A 19,593-nucleotide genomic window follows, 5' to 3' on the forward strand; every position below is an offset into this window, starting at 1 on the left:
ATCCTGTGTGATATGTAAATTCATTAAAACGAAAAATGCTAACTGTGATATATTAAATAAGGCCCACGCATTCGTTTTACCCTTAAGTATGAGTGCAGAAGATTTGTGACCTTTTTAACAAGCTAACTCTTTACTCATTTGCATTCCACAGACCATTATCATGGACAAGATTTTGGAGGGCCTTGTGAGCTCTGATCACTCTATTCCAGTGAAGAGGGCCATTGTGAAGAAAGTAGTGGAAGCAGCAGAGAAAGCGGTGACAGAGGAGCAGTGTAAAGCATTATTTACTCTCACAACCCGCTTCATCTTGCTTGGGGAAGATGCCTTTCAGAGGCAGATCGGCTTCCAGGTTTTGGAAGCCTACGCACGTTACCACCGACCAGAGTTTGAGCATTTCTTCAGTAAAGACTTTGTCCTCAGTCTTCTCCAGCAGGGCTATGGCCAGCTGGACCGCAAAGACCCAGCCATAATAGACTACATTCACTGCTGCCTGCGGCTGCTCATCAGCTGTCCCTCGGTGCTCGAGATCTTCAGCGTTATTCAGGTGGAGGTTTTAAGGATGGTGTGTGAACGTCCGGAGCCTGCTCTTTGTGCCCACCTGAGCACTTTGCTGTCAGACTTTGTGCAATGCATCCCGAGGGATAAGTCGGGCGTTTTGTTCTGCCAGCAGCTAGTGAGGACCATCAGTTACTTCCACTGCTTTGTCAGCCAAGAACGGGAGCTGAGAGAGTATGTAGGTCAAGTGACTAAGGTTAGCACACTGCTGCAAAACATCTGGAAGGCTGATCCAGCCACACTGCTACCGTCACTGCAAGAAGTGTTTGCCATTATCTCTTCCACAGGTGAGACTCCTTCCTTCCTTCCTTCCAAAAGTATCTAATTTTATACATGAGCACAAACAACCTTTATCTCGTTTTCAAGGGGGTCCTCAATTCGATACAGATGTCTGAAGAAGCTTAAGATATGAACAAATTTGGATTTTTTTCATAGTCTGTGCCTACCAGTAATGAAAAAAGAGTATACCTGGCAGCATGGACCCATGACTTATACCTCTCCATCTCTAATATCTTGGCATACAATCCTAGGGTTGTTAGCACATGATTAAGCACCCAGGAACGGTTAATTTGGGTTTTTTTTTAGGGTCCTGCCAATAGCTGACTATGATCCCTTGGCTTAGTTTTCTCAGCTTTATAGGGTGGATTTTCATCCAACAATATCCAATATTGTGCGCACACTGATTATTTTCACCTAATTTTACACACTTGTCATTGCAAGCAATGGCATCCACAGATTTAAGGAATGCATTTTCTCAAAGGGCAAGTATTGAAAAGCATTGGCTGCGGGGATGTAGTTGAGTTCAGAATATTTCAAGCTGTTGAAATATTCTGTTAAATATAAATATTCTGTAATAGCTGTTCAAGTTTATTTGTTGATGGTAAATTGTCAGAATGTCCTGAGCCTACTGTGCAGTGTTGCGAGTGACTGAGCTGTGGAGCAGCACAAAATAAACAAACAACAGGCGGCAGTTTCAATGAAATAGCTGCACTGACAGTATGCATCAGTGAGCGATGTGAGCAGAGCCGCTTTGGGTTAAAAGGTCACTCTGCCTCTATTGCAGTGACATTTTTCAGGTGATCTGTGCTTTTAAAGTGCTGGTGTTGAAATCCTGTCCCCACAACAGATCCACAAATATTACTCACTATAATATTAACATCAACCCTACACAACACTTTACAACATATTACAGACAACCATCAAAAGAATGCTGTGATGCAGGATATATTTTGTTAATGCAGAGCTATTCAGCTATAAAAGCAAGTAAGATGCATATTCATTTTAAAGTCAAGTAAGCGGTTCTTAAAATATAACCTGCAATAAAAATAAACTTTGTGAACCATAGAATATTTGAAATCAAAAACAACAGTGCTGTCTAATTTTTGAGGCTTTAGTTTGTGGCGGTGTTTGCTCTGCATTATATCACAAGGTGTTTGTCGTGGCTGTCATGAGTGTAGAATTTAACATTTGTACTCTACTTGCTGTCCACTGACACAAAAAGAAAAGGTGAAATTGTATAATTATGTGCCATTTCCACTTTGATTGATGTTTTTGCAGACCCCTCCTTTGACCCATCCATTTCTCTGGCCAGTCTGGTTCAGCACATCCCCGTCCAGATGATCACAGTGCTTATCAAGAGTCTCACCACAGACCACAATGTCAAAGATGCAAGCATGACTAAAGCACTCTGCAGGTTACCTCTCATGTCTAATCATCCAAGATGAATCTCAGCATAAGTTTACCACATTTATGCACATTATTTACACTCCACCTACGTCTCTCTATCTAGGATGATTGACTGGCTTTCTTGGCCTCTGGCCCAACATGTTGATACCTGGGTCATTGCTCTGCTGAAAGGACTGGCTGCAGTCCAGAAGTTCACTATCCTCATAGACGTCACTCTGCTAAAGATTGAACTGGTTTGTAATGAGAAATCCTCATTTTTGATTGATTATTGAGCTCAGGAAGAAGCCAGACAGACATTGTATGCATTTATTTTTTTTTAAGCTACACAAATGTTAAAATGCAGTTATAGTTGAGCGGGATCGTAGCAATGTTTCCTAAAGATATTACGCCCTTGCGCCTATATAGCTCACCTGGTAGAACGGGTGCCCATGTATAGAGGTTTACTCCTTGATGCAGCGGCTGCAGGTTCAACTCTGACCTGTGGCCCTTTGCTGCATGTCACTCCCCCTCTCTCTCTCCCCTGTCATGTCTTTGCTGTCCTAGTCAAATAAAGTCCTAAAATGCCAAAAAAAATACATTTAATTATTGAAACAATTCCCCAGTTTGCATGAATGTATTAATTTGTTATTTTTCTCTAGGTATTCAGTCGTCTGTGGTACCCCATTGTTCGGCAGGGTGCGCTAGCTGTGCTCTCCCACATGCTGCTGAGTTTCCAGCACTCTCCGGAGGCCTTCCATTTGGTATGAGATCTCCTGCCTCCCTCCTCACAGCCCGTTTCCCTCTCATAAGGCAACCTTGGGTTTCTCATTTTCTTCTCTTCTAGCTTAAATTACTTCAAAGCATAGACCTCTTTTCCCAGAACCCCAGGCTTGTCGCCACTCTCCCTTTAATGATGGGTGAACCACTTAAATGCACAGCAATGGCCATTGAGTTGGCCAATTTCATTAGTATCTAAAACAGTAAATGTCTCCAAAAATACTTGGGAAATGAGACTGAACCCTCTTTGGGGTTCTTGATGTGCAACTATCCTCTGGTTGACCATGCTTAATATATGTATGATTAATATTAACAGTACCTTCCAGCAACAGTTTTCTCCTATCTTCATCCCTCACCGTCCCAGATTGTTCCACATGTGGTGCATCTCGTCCAGTCTTTGAGGACAGATGGTCTCCCCACCAGCAAAGCATTCTTGCTGCAGTTCACTGAGCTTATACACTGCATGATGTACCAGTACTCCGGCTTCCCTGACCTCTATGACCACATACTAGAGGCCATCAAGGTAAAAGAGCTGTGTGTGCGTGTGTTTTCAAAAAAATGTTTATCACCACTTACCTCAGAAGGTCATTTCTTTACATTGCATAAAAAAAATCTAAAACTTTAAGACTTTACTACTAAATGTGCTCTCTGTCTAACAATTTTTAAATTTGTTTCCTCAGGATCTCCCAAAACCTGGAGAAGACAAGATAAAGCTGGTGTTGAATCAAAGTGCCTGGACGTCCCAGTCCAACTCATTTGCCTCGGGTCCTCTGAGGCAAGTTGGGAAGTCTGAGACGGGCAAGACTGGCCTGGTCAACCTGGGGAACACCTGCTTCATGAACAGCATCATCCAGACCCTCTTCATGGCCACAGAGTAAGTTGTGTATGCACACACACACACACGTTTTTCCTTTTTATATTTGTATACTGAAACATAAGGCATACATATGGACAGTCTAAGTTAACCTTTTGTTTTTCTCAGTTTCAGGCGACATGTTTTGTCTTTACATATAAATGGTTCCAACACATTAATGAAAAAGCTCCAGCTCCTCTTTGCTTTCCTTGCACACACTCAGGTTAGTGTTGTCCTGTGTAGTGGATATAACAGAATAGTATTACTGATGACAACAACAATTGATGACACAACGACTCTGTGGTGCATGTCTGTATCCTGCAGAGGGCAGCATATGCTCCAAAAAACTTCTTGGAAGCGTCTCGGCCTCCCTGGTTCAATGTCGGCTCTCAGCAGGACTGTTCGGAGTACCTCCGATTTCTTCTAGACAGGTACAGTCATACAAATGAATCCTAATAGCATTGGGTGAAGTATGTCAATATCAACACAAATGTACTTTCCCTCTATTGTTTCCCTTTGCCAAATGAATGAAATCAGAATAAACAATGTTAGTGTGTCATTTGTGTGTCACTTAATGGATAGTGGAGAAAAATGTAATAAAAGAGCCTTAGCTCTTAAGAACACATATAAAACATTGTGAGTGTTAAGTGTGCATGACTGTGGCGTACTGATGTAAACTGTAATTTCTTTAGAACTAAATTATGTGACTGTGGGCTTGTTGTATTGAAACAATGTGCTGCACTTTCACAGCACTGGCACAAATTAAAATTAATGTACTGCTGTATTTTCTCCGCTAATGTTGAGTGCCCCTTGTCTCTTGACCTCAAGGTTACATGAAGAGGAGAAAACACTTCAAGTCCTGGAATCAGTTAAGCCAAAGGTTCCCCCCCCTGTTGACTCTAGCAGCAAAGACCCCTCAGGTCAGACTTCTCCGGAGGATGGTGAAGAGTCATATTTGACTCCAGCAGAGAACAAACCTGAGAATGATGGGAGGACTTTGACAGAGAGAATGTTTGGTGGGAAGCTGATCACAGGTATTCGTTGTATGCAGTGCAACTGCATCTCTGAGAAAGAGGAGCCTTTTACAGACCTCTCTTTGGCCTTCTGTCCTTCTGCCACCTCTCAGGGCAGCCCTCAACCTGAAGGACCCTCAGAGGAACCCAAGGGATCTGTCAATGGTGGGAGTGAAATTCCTGAGCCAGGCTTGGCCAAAGCCTCAGCAAGCAATGTCCATTTTGTGCCAGTGACAAATGAGCCTCCTCTCTCTGTGCCTGACCTGGTGAACTATTTCCTGGCTCCAGAGATCCTGGACGAAGAAAATGCCTATTTCTGTGAGAAGTGTAGCTCCCTCCAGCGGGCAGAGCGGACCATGAAAGTGGTGTCAGCACCGGAATACTTGATCCTCACTCTGCTGCGGTTCTCATATGATGCCAAATGCCATGTCCGGAGAAAGATTCTGGACAACGTCACCATCCCGCCACTCATGAGACTTCCAGTACATGCCCCTTCAATGCCTAAGCAATGTTCCTCTTCTACATCTTCTCCTCTGCAAGTGGATTCTCCTGAGAGCAGTGAGAATCTGGCCAAGAAGCTCAAACCATCTCAAAAGGATGAGGAGGAAGAGGAGGACGAGAGGATAGATGGAGCAGAGGAGATAAATGGAAGAGGAGAGATGGCAGTCCAGTCAGTGCCATATGTCCTCAGCTCAGTGGTGATGCATTCTGGGATGTCGTCCGAGAGTGGCCACTACTATTCTTACGGGCGTAACATTAATGGCGCGGATGGAACACAGCATCCAGCCAAACACTTTGCCCTCAAGGAGGGTTTGGGGAATGACCAGGCCGAGTGTAGCCTCTCCACTTGCTCAGCTCTCTCAATTCCACCTGAACAAGGAAACACACAACCTAATAGTGGCCAGGAGGCAAGGGATTGGCTGCTGTTCAACGATAGCAGAGTGACGTTCACATGCTTCCAATCAGTGCAAAACATTACAAATCGCTTCCCCAAGGACACAGCTTATGTGCTGATGTACAGGAAACAGGAACTACCAGGGCAGAACATAAATGGGGGACTGATGGCAAATGGAATGAGATTGAGTACTGAGCCTCCCCTACAGAAAGAACTACTGGATGCTATTATCAAGGACAACAAGCTGTATTTACAGGTATGTGCGGGTGAACAAAAAACATACTTCTCCCACATACAGGCATTGTGTTACCCATTCCAAATCGCTCCCTATAAATGCTACCAATAAATGCTAGCCAAGCGTGAAGTGATTAGCATTAGAGCAAGTATTTAATCTGTTGCTAAGAGGTTCATTGGATATTTTGGGTGAAACACTGTGCTTATTTTTCATGCTTCAAAAGCATTTGACACATAACTTCATTACCACTAACCCCTCTGAGCATGAGGTTATTATGAAAGTCGAGGGCTGTACAAGATTCTCTCAGGTGGAAAAAAGCAGAGGGAAAACAGACTGTACTTTTACAGATGACTAAGAGCCTGCAGAGTATAGGATTTCTTTTGACTGAACTTAAAGTCAAGTCTGAGCTGTCCTGTTAAAAGACATGCGGTGTAATTTCACGAGTCATTGAACTGTGGTGTGTAGAGTTGACTTTCCAGTGCACTTGTATAAGTGACTAAAGTAAATCACCTCTAGAGGGTGCTGTAATAATGTTCAGTGACAACCACACTGAATCTCTGTCAGTCACTTTAGGTGTTTCGTATATATTTTACTGCTGTTTACACATAAAATAATCAAACATTTCTCTTTCCTCCATGCTGCTAATAGGAACAGGAGCTCAACGCTCGGACCCAGGCTCTCCAGGCTCCTTCATCCTCCTGCTCGTTTAGGCCCAACGGTTCAGACGACAATAACCCACCAGGGAGCTGCGGCCCATCTGGTGGAGGCGGAGGTGGAGGAGGAGGGGGCTTCAATACCATTAGTAGACTGGTGTTCTGAAAGAATAAATGCTGCAGGAAATCCAGATGAACTGGCACTAAAGAGCATCCTGAACTGATCATACCATAGTTGTGCTTATAACCTTATGAAAAAAGCACTGAAAGTATTTACACATACACACGCAGCACCTGCGTGGATTCTGATCCTAGATTTGATTTTGTTCTGACTAAAATTGTTTCATACCACTGTTTCAGTCATTTGATAGTATCTGATTTGTTTAGATTCTTTTTTGTGATCTCAACATTGTAATCTACCATTAATCTCCCAAATTTCATAACTTGAGGTGGATAATACTTATTGGTGCAAATGTATTCTCTCCCTTAAAACACATAGTAAAATAATGATCCACTTTTGCATATATTGATAAATATGTGAAACTGGTTGAGTCTAGAAAGTGCTCATGTTATCTGGCTTGTCCAAGTGTTTATAATATTACCTCACACACAAACATATGCACATACATGCATGTGCGGTGCACAGCACAGAAAAAAAAGAAGAAGCATTTAACTGTAAGATAAACACTTTTTTTGATTTGTTCTGAGCATACAGCCCACAACCTTTGTTTACTTTTCTGATTTGCATGCAGCTTTCCTTCACGAGCTGTGGAGTTTGATTTTCATGATATTTGAATCTTGTTCAATGTGTGGTTTGCTGTGTTTTACAGGTTTCATATCCCATGCAATAAATGTACATATGACTTAAAATATTCAGAATAATCATGGAATAGAAAACTTTGTGGAAAATAGACTACTTGGGGAATCTCTGAGACAAAGGCATTTTCAATATGAATATTTAATGCTGTCCTCCCACAAATTGGTAGTGTCATCTACAGAGAACTATATTACAATTGCTTAAACATATTGACATCTGTTTGACAGCATATTTTAATGTGTTCCTCTAGTTTGATCATTCAGGGAGACTTGTGTTCATGCTGATTTAATGTGCCTTTTGATATTTAATGCAGATTTTTAAAGAGGAATTTGTCAGGGTGCACACCTCAGCTGTACTGTGTTTATATTCATAATGGCTTCATTTGTCCCTGCAGTAAAAACAACCCGGTATTTTTTGTATTGTCTTACTTAACCAGACAGGTTATTTAAGGTCAAGTTATTTAAAGTGGTATGGTGGCAAAGGGGTGGGCGGGACTAAATAATAAATGTAACGCCAAACATGATGATACAAATGTTTAAAAAAAATAAAAGATGAAAGAAAATTAATAAATACTTAATTGAGTGAAGGCGAGACCAAGAACCAGATGGTTTTCTGGAAACTTTAAATAATTGCTTTGGAAATTAGCCAAACACCAAAGTAATGAGTGTGTGTATGCTCAAGCATAAATCAATTTCTACGTGACCTTACTTGTCACTGTTCCACTGCAGAGACTATACAGGAACCATCTTTGGTTTCTTGCTACATCTTGACTTTTTTGGTTTGGATAGATCACCTCCTGTACATCATTTATACTCTTATCACCAGTGCCAGTTTTCTTCTGGGAGCTAGATCTAAGTGTGGCAAGTTGGATTTGCATTAATTAAATGCTTCAAAATGAAAATGGTTAAATATAAAATTTAAGTTATTGATACTGTGAACCTCAACAATTCCACTCCAAAACATGCAGATTTTTAGTATGTAAGCAACTTTGTTGATTAAAAAGAAAAACAGAACTGTTCATTGTTGCATTATTCACCAAAACAAGCACATATGTCATGTTTTTGCTTTGATTGCAAAAATATTTTTGCACAAATGGAAGTGAGTATAGACGAAGCAGTGACCAAAAAAGGAACTGGGAAGTCACATGCAATCCTACATACGGGAAACTTACTATTCCCAGGGGCATAGGACAAAGTGAGTTGTAATGTAGCAATAGCAAATTGTTTGTAAATGTGTCATTTATCCCTAATTAGCAATTGATATGGTAAAACACTGCAACAGCACTAAAGCTTTCAAAGGGCATTTGGGGAAAATCAAAAGATTCTCAATTATTAATCAACCAAACCATAACACTTTTCTCCTCACTTGTTGAAATGTTAACTCTCTGGAATGGTATGATATTATATCTTCTGATATCATATTGGGATTTTATAATACACAAATATGTTATAGGATTTATAGTTGCATTAAGGTCTTACTGTATGTACAATATTCTTTTGGCATGTACTGACAGTAAATAAGGCCTGGTCTATTGAACACATTGATGCTGTGTAAAGCCCCCATGAACAAATTAAGTGTGCACCCGTAAAGCACAGCAACAAGATCACAACCTCTAAGACATACCAATTTCATTAAAGCTGATGCACCAGAAACATGGCACATAAGCTATTTGATGTTGCAATAGACTGTAGAGCTGTGGTGCCATGAAAAATAAGGAATTAACTGGAAATTGTTTATTGTGTCTACAGCCTTTAATTGTTCCCTGTTTCTTCATCAATACCGAAGCTCCTATCAGAGGTAATATATGCCATGTACAATGGCAAAGTCATTAATCATAGACTAACAGAGAACATCCTTTGGGGGAAGTGTTTACCATAACAATAGCATTCCAATAAGATTCCTGAGATACCATTCTGAGTCCACAGGGATCACGCCTCTGCTAGTGGATTAGACTAGTTGTGGATGTTATGTTGAGTCCAGTATATTGATCAGATATGGTAAACTAGATCAATATTAACCTTATAAATCTAATCTTTTTTTAAGCACTGTGGTGTTGTACAGTAGCATAAAAGAATATCTAGCTACAGTATATTAGAAAAATGTTGTTAATAAAATGATCAGATGCTGACCAAATGTAGGCCTATCTCAGATATAAATGTGTAGTTGTTAAATTTATAAGTGTAAAAGACACAAACTATTTGATACCATAAAACATACTCTATGCACGATGCCCTTTTAGTACAAAATCACAGAAGATAAATGCCACAGAAGATAAATGCCAAAATAGTAGCATACACAATGATAGGTAAAAGTGCACGTCCTTCTACTATTCTAACATAACATGGTTTTTATGGCGAGGTTTCTTTAGGGAATAAACGCGCATTATGGATAATGTAGTACACGTGTAATGATTTCTTGGGACCTCTCGGTTCACAATGAGATGGGACCTTTCTTTGTCTTTTCTGCAACTGTCTGAGGCCACTTTTATGCATTCGCCCACAAGTGCACATGGCTTTATTACATCATATTTCATGTATCAAACCGCCCTACAATCATTTGTTGTATTTGGGTACGGAACCAGTGATTATTGAACTACATGTCCCATGATTTATGCTCTACGGTTTTCCCTGCACGCCGCCGCCTCCCCATTTCGTCTTCTAAAGTAGTATTAAAGCGAGCAGAGCTACAAGAATGAGACATCCGGTATAACGTTCAAAACAAACCTCACAATGGGATGTCACGTTGATGGATCATGTTAAAGGAATAGACTTGTTTGTTGTGCGTCGTAAACATTAATATTACCTTAAAGGAAGCTTATATAATCCATATATTTGTTTTTTTAATACAATCTCCATTTTACTAATACCAACATTAATACAATACCATAATTCCGAAAAGGATGAACACATTAACATATATAGTTAGCTGCCAGACATGAACAAACAGAGACTAAAAATAGATTTAAAAAATAATATAAAAACTTGCCGTCGAAACGTTGTGGCCAACATAAACATTTATTTTGAAGGAATCCCTAAACATCCGGTCTGTTACCGTAAGCTTGACACTGCCATGTTCCAGAGGAGGGTGAGTTCAGGGAAAGACGGAGCCACCCTGTCAATCACAATTAAGGAACCATGGGAGTAAACTGGTGAGGAAGCTCGGCGGAACCACTGTGTTTACCGTAAAGATTGTTTTAATTTGCGTAGAAACTACAACTATGCACTGGTGCACTGTGGGACATTTCCATCTGATCTCGCCAACTGGGAGTCGCTCCACTTTGACGGGAATTAGCATGAGGCGTTACATATAACAACAAAAACTTAGCGACTCTCAGTTGCCTGCGCCTATTTTTTTTGCCCCCACAGCGTTTCAGTTTGAACAAAATACACAAGTCATCGTTAATATTTGTACAAAAGGCGGTGCCGCGGAGGTTTATATTAACTCCAAGCTCAGGATATACCAGCTCATTTGACGACAATTCGTAAAAGAATCTGGTCATGTCTGTGAGTCGACTTTCGAAGAAGGAGTGACGGTATTTATCGCTCTCAAAAACACAAAAATACTACACTTGAACTTTTTTATATTTCAACTTCACAGTTTGAGCTTTGTGTCTACGTTTTTTTTGTTTGTTTTTTCAGGTACAAGAAGACACTCCCCAAAACAAACGAAGCCAGACGGCAGTCTCCGCTCCAACTCCAAGGAGAGCAAGAAAGGAGCAGATATGAGTGGGGGAGATGTGGTGTGCTCAGGGTGGCTGAGAAAGTCTCCTCCAGAAAAAAAGTTGAGACGTTACGTAAGTGCACTTTATATACTATTTGTTACATTGTGATAAAATAACCCAGAACACAAAATAGGCCAGCTCTTCCTTGGACACTTTTCATATGCACTGTTGTGCCCAGTGACAGACGTGTAGGCCTCATCTTGTGTGCATTCCAACAAATACGTTTTACCATTTTCTGAACCTAAAAGGTTTCGTGACTTCTCTAAGCTCAGTTTGCCTTGTAGTCCCCTACAGTTATAGTGGCTTTACCATGAGCAAAGGCACTCTTATTACCGGTATTGTTTTGCTCAAGGGCACGTCAACAGGGCTCGTTGTTGTTTTTTTGGAACAAACCGACCACAGTACAGCGATCCAGTCTCACAGCATAACCTCAGAGCATTTGATTTTGTTGGACCTGTAACACCATGCGTTGATTACCTTGGGAAGCAATGCTTGCGCAGTCACTGTCAGTAGCCTATTCCCTGTGGCTTATGTGGGAGATGGTCATGCCAAGGGTTAAACGATTTCGAAAGAACTGCGGAATACACCAAAGGATGACTGCTTTCCTGCAAATTTCAAAAAGTGTTTGTAAAAAGTTGTCATATGTGCATAATTAAGTGTAAGAGTAGTAGTTGTGTAGTTGGTATATATAATTCACAGTTTGGTTCCGTTTAGCAGTTCAGTTCAGTATGTTTTTGGGAAAGAATGGGTGCATTGGCAATTTCAACATGATTTTTATTTATTTAGCATAAAAAAGTTAACTGATTGGCTACCAAAGTTCTGGCTAAGAACATACGGATCATAAACACTTCTTTATTGTCAAATCTTTATTAAAAGAATATGTTTTCTTAATAGTGTAACATGAAAATGCAGAGACTAGACTAAAAGGTCATCAATATAAAGCAAAGCATAAGCGTGAAAAGCACTAACTTTTTTTTTTTTTTTTTAAGAATCGCCTGTAACATGCCAGTTCTTAATGGAGATATTCGTGTTTCCACTTGAAATCAAGCGCAATATGTTAAATACAATGAAAGGGATTTGTCTGGATTTTTAATCAGAACGTGTCACTGCCATAAAAAGAAAAGAAAACACAAAGGGCTACATAATACCCCAAACACACACTGTACACAATTTTCAAAACAGCACTGCCCTGTTCATTTTCCATTTTACTTTGCTAGACAAATACAGTTAACACTAGTAGTAACAGTAACACTAGGGCTAGGATAATATATCGATGTTGTATAAGTATCGTGATATGAGACTAGATATCGTCTTAGATTTTGGATGTATTGTAAAATCGTAATATGGTAAGTGTTGTCTTTACCTGGTTTTACAGGCTAAATTACAGTAAAGGGATGTTATTTTCTGAACTTACCGGCCTGTTCCAGCTGTTTTATTATTTTTCCTTTACCCACTAAGTTAATTAATCATTTCTGGAGAATATTTCTCAAAGATCTCATTGTGTAAATAACATTTTGTTAACGCACCAGTAGTCAACCATACAATATCGTCGCAATATCGACATTGAGGTATTTGACAAAGAATATTGTGATATTTGATTTTCTCTATATCGCCCATCCCTAAGTAACACTTAATCCATATTCTCCCATACAACAGACCAAGGTGGACTAAAAGCTACACTCGGCACCTCATCCATGCCAAATGTGTTTTGACTACTGCGCAAGACTTCCCCCAATATAACTTTAGTTGAGGGTTTTACAGTCTTCAGAGTAATACATAATTACTGAGGACAATGCATGTCTCTTCCCCTACCAGTGGGTTTTCACACTGGCAGTGAGTTATCACTGTTTTGTATGCAACCTTCTGCTTAGTTGTTGTTCGCTTGGACAAATAATGTCATCGCCGACAGCAGCACTGATGCAAAAGCAAATACCTTTTATTAGCACATGTTGGCTGTCAAGTCTACATGCTTTCCTTGTGGATCAGTGGATATCTCTGTTATTGATATTTGAATTACAAGGCCCGCAACTTGAGAGGAGGGATGTTTTCGCAGAAACCACAGGTCCATTGGAGTGTTTTTTCTGAAAGCAATAAAACTAAAATCTAGCCACAAAGACAGGATTTTCACAGGGCTTTTTCTCACAGTCATAACAGGGTACTGTCTGATTTAGTTTTAGTTTTAGCTCACTACCTAATTGTAAGCTTCTTTCTTGTGTAAGAGTATGCCTTTATGGGTGATCATCACTCACAGCTTCATAAAACTGTCAAAAGTGGACATCTTATTTGTCATTGGTTGGAAGAATCAACCATTTGTGTCAGCAATCACACCAATGTGACAGTATGTTGTGATGAGAACTTCATTTGTTCCTTCATCAGGACCTTCTCATGTCTGCATCACTTGAGATAATCTGAGAAACCAAGTGTTGACTATGATGTCACAATATTGTTGTTTCTCAGTAGAGTAAACAGCTGGCTGGCGGAGTACTTCATTGTTCTCAAGGGGATATGTCAACTAGCTATACCAGTTTTATAACAAATTTTTGGACACAGTAGAATAGCCAGGAGGCCATATCCCACAGTATGTTTAGAGGGGCATGGGAACTGCTCTGATGCTGGTTTTATAGAGAAGATTTAGCGTGGTTTACGGCCAATCAGCGAACTACAATGCTATTTGTTTTCATAATTTTGGCTAACAATGATGGTCTTTTGTTCTAGCAGCCTTTAATTGTTGAGGAATTCTGCATTTAGAATTAATCATTAGCCATTAAATGGCAATAAGTTAAATACAGGAAACATAGGAGGCCACTTTTTGGTTTTAGAACCCCCCATTACCTTTTATAACTAGGTTGTTAGGTTTATCGTAACAAGTGGTGATGCACGTATTAACAAAGAGTTTTGCAGTGGCCCAATTCATTGGTCTACATATGGGGGACATATACTTTACATGTTACCTTTAGAAGTAAAGTCCCAAACATGAATATTCACATTTCAACAATTCCTCTTTTGGCAATCCCATGAGCTGCCCAAAATTAAATTGAATCTAAAATATGTATTAACAAAAAATTGAGTGGTTGTGGCCAGGTTCCTGTGAAAGGTCATAGTGCTTGGTCACACGAAGCTATGTAATCCATGATAGTGCTGACTATCCTTTTTTGGCAGATGACAAATTGTTCAACTGTTCACAGTCCATGTAGCACCTCACCACCAGCTGTTTGACTTGATGCCCCAAAATAAATAGAGAAGTTGGTTCTTTTTATTAAAATAGAAATCCTGCAAGTGCTAATGAAGCATTGTAGCTTCAGGCTAGTAAGGATTAGTGGGACCATTTTAGGGCTGAATATAGGAATTGTTTTGGTCTTTGAATGTAAGTTGTGTTGTGTGTTTGCGGTTGGTGGAAATCATATGATGGGGCCTGTTGGCAAAGTTAGGATGGCTTGTGATTACCACTCTGTATATCAGCCATAATAAAATCTTGTGTTTCTGTCAGAAGATGCTATCTTCATGTCACTGGTACATAGACTGAATCAGATTCTCTCGGTAACGTCTCTTGAGATTAAGACCACTACAGTTTTCTATCCTATGAGTTAATTAACTGGATTCACCTGGAATCACTTCAGCTTCAGCTCTGTCTCTCTCGGGGAGTAGAAGGTAGTGATGGCAAAGTTCTGTTTGGCAACACGTAGAGCACTCTGTGTTGTTTGGGTAAACATTTGGTGGTAGGTTTAATGACTAAATTGAATGAAAGAAACAATAGGAATAGAAGAGAGCACATTACAGTAGTATATGAACACTGCCTTCAGCTCTCTTTTATAAGCCCCATCTCCAGACGCTGCAGCAGCAGACTAGAAGCCAGGGGCCCCTGCTTACCTGATTAACCACTCAGGGCAAAGTTTGCCCCTGAGGCTCTGCTGCTGATTGGTGGATCTCAAAGGTGAAAGCAGTTCAGCCGTGCAGCAGACCTGCTTGCGTCTGCGCAGCCCCAGCCATCATGGGATTGAACCAAGCTAGAAAATGTTGCCTTTATCTATTTATTACCAACGAAGTACGAATGAGGAGACAATATTCAAAACCTTCCAATTTTGGGTACTCTAACCTGATGTTGAACAATCAGGTGAGCTTTTTATTGAACAGGATCAGCATTTCACAGTTCTTTGTTTCTCTTTCTATACATTCCGAGTGACAGATCGGCAACGGTTGTTTTCTTAAACCACTCAATAAACATTTAATTAGAGCTTGGCAATATATCGCTATTGTATCGATCTTGTGATATGAGACTAGATATCGTCTTATATTTTGGAGTGCTGTCTTTTCTTGGTTTTAAAGGCTGCATTACAGTAAAGTTGTGTCATTTTCTGACCTTACCAGACTGTTGTAACTGTTGTATGAAATAATAAATATTTAGTGAAAGCACCAATAGTTACTACAATATTGTTGCAGTGTCAATATCGAGGTATTTGATAAAAAATATTGTGATATTTGATTTTCTCCATATTGCCCAGCCCTACCTTCAACATGTGTGCAGTATATACAGTGCAGTCTTTGATTTATTCGTTGTTGCAGGAAGAATTCTCTGTGAAAACTACAATTGCTACTTCTCCCAGTCAGAGTTTGTCAAATCTGAATCCTCCTATGGTTTTCTATTTCATTGACAGTGCATTTTCCATCAGGTTCTCCATTTCCACTTTCATTTCTCTTTCCTTTCAATGTGGGAATTTCTGACTGGTATCTTCACGACGACATGCAGTGGGTTTTCAGAGGGACCTAAGGAGAAGCAGGGATGAAGTTGCAAGGATGTTACAATATATTGCCTCATGATATCATATAAAAAAGAAATGATGAGTAATTCGGAAGAAAACTAAAACAGGATTAAAAGTTAATTTGATTGATGGCATGTCTACAAATGACAAAAAATACACATCATCATCTTGCATATTGGTGGCGGCAGTACGCATAAATGATTAAAGGAATATATTATGAACCACAGACTTACCGATACTGATATTAAGGGTGGCTCACCAACACAATTTTGTCAATGTTGGTACAGTATGTGTTATAAGTGTTCCCCGGCTATCGCCTAAATACGGAAATAACAATTCATCACAGTAAAGTGCTTCTATTTGCTCCTGCATTTATTCTCCATCTTAGTTTATTACAAAGAAGCGTGCAACACAATGAGGACAAACGCTAATGTTTGAATAGTTTGGTGTATGTAAAACATAATGTTTTCGTTGATCAGGGCATAGTTTTCAGGAAGCCCTGGCTTTAAAAAAAAATATATTTTTTTCAGTTTATCATAACTCTGGTAAGTATTTAAAATTACAATGATATTGATTATATATAATCCCTCAGTAATCCCTGCATATAGCTGTATGGACCATTATAGTCCATTGGCACGTACCCACTAGAAACAGATAAGGATTTAGTTGAACACTTCATCCAGCCCTTAATAGGGCCTCAGTGCTGGAGCCAAGGCTGCTGGGTAGAGCGGAAGAGGGAAAATGTTGAACCCTGAAGGTCCTCCTCTGATGGCTGTAGAGGGACACTGAGGACATACTCTATGCTGATCTTGACTCCTCTCAGCTGAGGGAAAATACATTTACAGTATACACCACTGTGGCCATAAGCCAATACTTCTGTCTGTGGCTCACTGGGAACAACTGTCATTTGCAAAGTAAAGAGAAATATGTATGCAACAAATATCACAGGGTGGTCAAACGAAAACAAAGCCATGGCTCTCCGATTAAGTATAGGATTCATTAAATCTGCTTAGCAAATGGAACCAAGAACAAACACTCACTTTCTGTTAAACCCCCACCCACACGCTTGAAGAAACAAACAAACAAGCAAACTGAACAGGATGCAACAGAGGGGTACTTGTGCAGCATTAGCCTCTTAGGCTAACAAAGAAAAATTACTGGACCGTGTCCCGGCCGCCACAACGACTCAGCTCTCCATTTGGAGCGAGCAGACTACTGTTGTGTGATCTGCCACAGCTTGAAAATAGATTGCATGTGCCATTAATTATTTAATGCCCATTTCAAACAAATAACCATTAAATATTCATATCTGTGCTACTACAATAGTTACCCTTACCGGCCCACTTTTGTCCCAGACGCAGACTACCATCATTGTGTTATACATAGGTGTATCAGTTGCATCGTAGTCAAATTGGTAACCAGCATGGTTTCAAAGTTACGCTGTAAGGACTCACAAACATGGGGACCATCTGGTCAGTAGATTTCATCTTACAGCTGTTTGATTCTCAAAGTAGTCATTTTATCAGCAGAGTTTTGATTGAACGAAGAATGTTTTCATTTTTTTTCTTCAGTTGAAATATTTTATGAACCAAACTGATGTTTAGGCCTTTGTTTCAAAACATAATAGAGGTGAACATGATTATGTCTTAGTTTTCTTCTAGATATTTATGGAGGATAGTAAGCCTGAAATTATGTTGTTGCATCACAAAGGAAAACAGAGCCACAAAACCAAAATGGCCAGTAAGAGCAAAGCCCTCTGAGAGTTGGCAGTGCTTAGCATTATTGTGACACATGGTGAATATGTCACCAGTGTTTTGCAGCCTCACATATGCAAGATTATGTTTGAACTGTGTAATGAACATTAGATGTATCTCTGTTTTACAGTATTCTTGATTGTACAGTATGGGTGTTAACCATCTTTATGTGACAGCAGTTTCGAGAGTCTTGTAAACATGAATTACACATCTCACACCAATCACTCGGGGGGTGGGGGGGGCATCCAGCAAAGATAGATAGACCAAATGTATCTGTTTTGGATATCTCATTGTCTCTCTGTGGTCCTTACAGCGTTATTTTGTAGTCCCAAACTTCTTAGTATAAACAATGCATATGCACAAATACCGTGCATATGCCATTTCACACACAAACTGATATTTATAAAAGAAGCATGTGTGGTGAGAATCTGTGCACCTCATGCATACTTAAGACCAGGTGTGAAATGATAAGGGGAGAGATGAGATGAAATATAAGGTAAGAGACATAATCTTCTAAGAAAACATTGTTTGATGAAGCCGTCACATACCCCGCTAGTAGAAGACAATTTGGCCTGGGTGGGGAAAGCACAGTGCTTGGCTCAGCCTGCTGGGGAAGCCGCTCATATACAACCTTTATTGTTGGGATCAGTTAGTTTTACTCACAGATAAGTAATATTCAACGCTGTACAAACTGCTCCAAATTCCAAACAGCACATTCATTGGGTACCCAGCTATACACTCGCCAAGTAGATTTGATAAACGGTTTTCAAGGTATTTAAAAGACGACAACACACACACACACACACACACACACACACACTGTCTGCATCAGATTCATACAGATAGTTTGGTAGGCACAACAATTATATCAAACTAACCAGCTTTTGTCTTAACTTTCACTCACTTATGCTGTTCTTTTCACAGTAGATCATCTCTTGTTCATCATGTAAACTAGATATGTGCATGTACTTTTCATAAAGATTCTTGAGCAATGGCTCCGATTTTTAAAGAGCAGTAAACCATTGTTTATACCAAAACCCAGTTGCAGTTTCAAAATGAAGTTAAAGATAACTGTTTAGCTGCCATCTTGAAAGCTTCTCTATCAACAGCTTTGTTTGAGAGTTTGCTGTTTGTTAATTTACTCTCAGCTGAAAGTTAATGATGCAGAAAATAAAGGAATGGTGGGGGAGGGGCTAAGAAATTAGCTACGGGGTATAATTGTTCAACAAGCTTTATGCCATTGTTTTAATATATTTGCATGCATACTGCTGATAGATCATAATAAAGTCACTCAAATTTTCAGGAAGAAGAAATATTTCAGTACACACAGTTTGCCTCGTGAGTGGAGCTAGGTGTAGATTATGCACAATTGCCTCACTAATGTTTTAATTTCATTATTGTATCCTTCCTTTAACTGCGCTTGTTACCTTAGTGGAGCACAGAGATTGTTGGAATGAATTGGTAGGTCAAGGCTGACATGGAGCATTTTGTAAACAGATGTGTCTTTTTTTCACTTGGTGCAGCTGTTTACTGTCCTGTGTGCCAAGTCCACCAGCAGCTTGTGGTGTGACTAGAACCGGTTCTCATACAGACTTTCCTGTTTGAAACTTGGGAACTGATTCTGAATTGTGTTTTCTTTTGGAATAGGATTCTGCTGAGTTGTAAAATGATCCTTTTGTGCTGTTTGTCACTGTGCCAAGTCGAACAGTTTCAAGTGCAGCTATTATTACATGCAGATGACAGAAACCTCTGAACCATGGCAAGGCTAATTGTACACAGGTGTTTTTTTCCCTTTGTGCCTGATCAGGATGATTGTGATATACATTGATGTGACATATTATAACATACTATACAGTGTGTGTGTGTGTGTGTGTGTGTGTTTTTATATATATATATAT

General features: G+C 39.8%; 2 protein-coding genes and 2 long non-coding RNA genes across 14 annotated transcripts in view; 3 read left to right on the top strand and 1 right to left on the bottom strand.

Annotated features, from left to right (window-relative positions):
• Positions 1–7,873, top strand: part of usp38 (ubiquitin specific peptidase 38) — a 12,304-nt gene extending 4,431 nt beyond the window's left edge. For all 3 annotated transcript variants that reach the window (XM_032542785.1, XM_032542768.1, XM_032542777.1), the window contains 10 exons: positions 152–842; positions 2,113–2,248; positions 2,345–2,474; positions 2,880–2,981; positions 3,362–3,520; positions 3,678–3,871; positions 3,980–4,073; positions 4,175–4,281; positions 4,679–6,014; positions 6,642–7,873. In XM_032542785.1, coding sequence (XP_032398676.1) covers positions 161–842; positions 2,113–2,248; positions 2,345–2,474; positions 2,880–2,981; positions 3,362–3,520; positions 3,678–3,871; positions 3,980–4,073; positions 4,175–4,281; positions 4,679–6,014; positions 6,642–6,812 — 3,111 coding nt within the window. In that variant the 5' untranslated portion in view covers positions 152–160 and the 3' untranslated portion in view covers positions 6,813–7,873. The remainder of the gene's footprint in view (positions 1–151; positions 843–2,112; positions 2,249–2,344; positions 2,475–2,879; positions 2,982–3,361; positions 3,521–3,677; positions 3,872–3,979; positions 4,074–4,174; positions 4,282–4,678; positions 6,015–6,641) is intronic.
• The window catches only part of LOC116706226 (uncharacterized), a 23,613-nt gene continuing 5,610 nt past the window's right edge, over positions 1,591–19,593 (bottom strand). Inside the window, exons 2-3 of the long non-coding RNA XR_004336178.1 lie at positions 12,031–12,034; positions 1,591–1,601 (exon numbers count right to left, since the gene is read on the bottom strand). This is a non-coding gene — a long non-coding RNA (uncharacterized LOC116706226). The remainder of the gene's footprint in view (positions 1,602–12,030; positions 12,035–19,593) is intronic.
• gab1 (GRB2-associated binding protein 1) overlaps positions 10,524–19,593 on the top strand; it is a 53,725-nt gene continuing 44,655 nt past the window's right edge. For 2 of the 9 annotated variants that reach the window (XM_032542882.1, XM_032542891.1), the window contains exons 1-2: positions 10,538–10,995; positions 11,102–11,256. In XM_032542882.1, coding sequence (XP_032398773.1) covers positions 11,185–11,256 — 72 coding nt within the window. In that variant the 5' untranslated portion in view covers positions 10,538–10,995; positions 11,102–11,184. Of the gene's footprint in view, positions 10,996–11,101; positions 11,257–19,593 lie in introns of all 9 variants that reach the window. The other 7 variants (XM_032542815.1, XM_032542845.1, XM_032542809.1 and 4 more) reach the window with 4 other exon arrangements.
• LOC116706218 (uncharacterized) overlaps positions 12,742–19,593 on the top strand; it is a 12,971-nt gene continuing 6,119 nt past the window's right edge. The window contains exons 1-2 of the long non-coding RNA XR_004336175.1: positions 12,742–12,752; positions 13,019–13,021. This is a non-coding gene — a long non-coding RNA (uncharacterized LOC116706218). The remainder of the gene's footprint in view (positions 12,753–13,018; positions 13,022–19,593) is intronic.

The sequence above is a fragment of the Etheostoma spectabile genome, chromosome 2 (assembly GCF_008692095.1).
Source record: "Etheostoma spectabile isolate EspeVRDwgs_2016 chromosome 2, UIUC_Espe_1.0, whole genome shotgun sequence".
Lineage (NCBI taxonomy): Eukaryota > Metazoa > Chordata > Actinopteri > Perciformes > Percidae > Etheostoma > Etheostoma spectabile.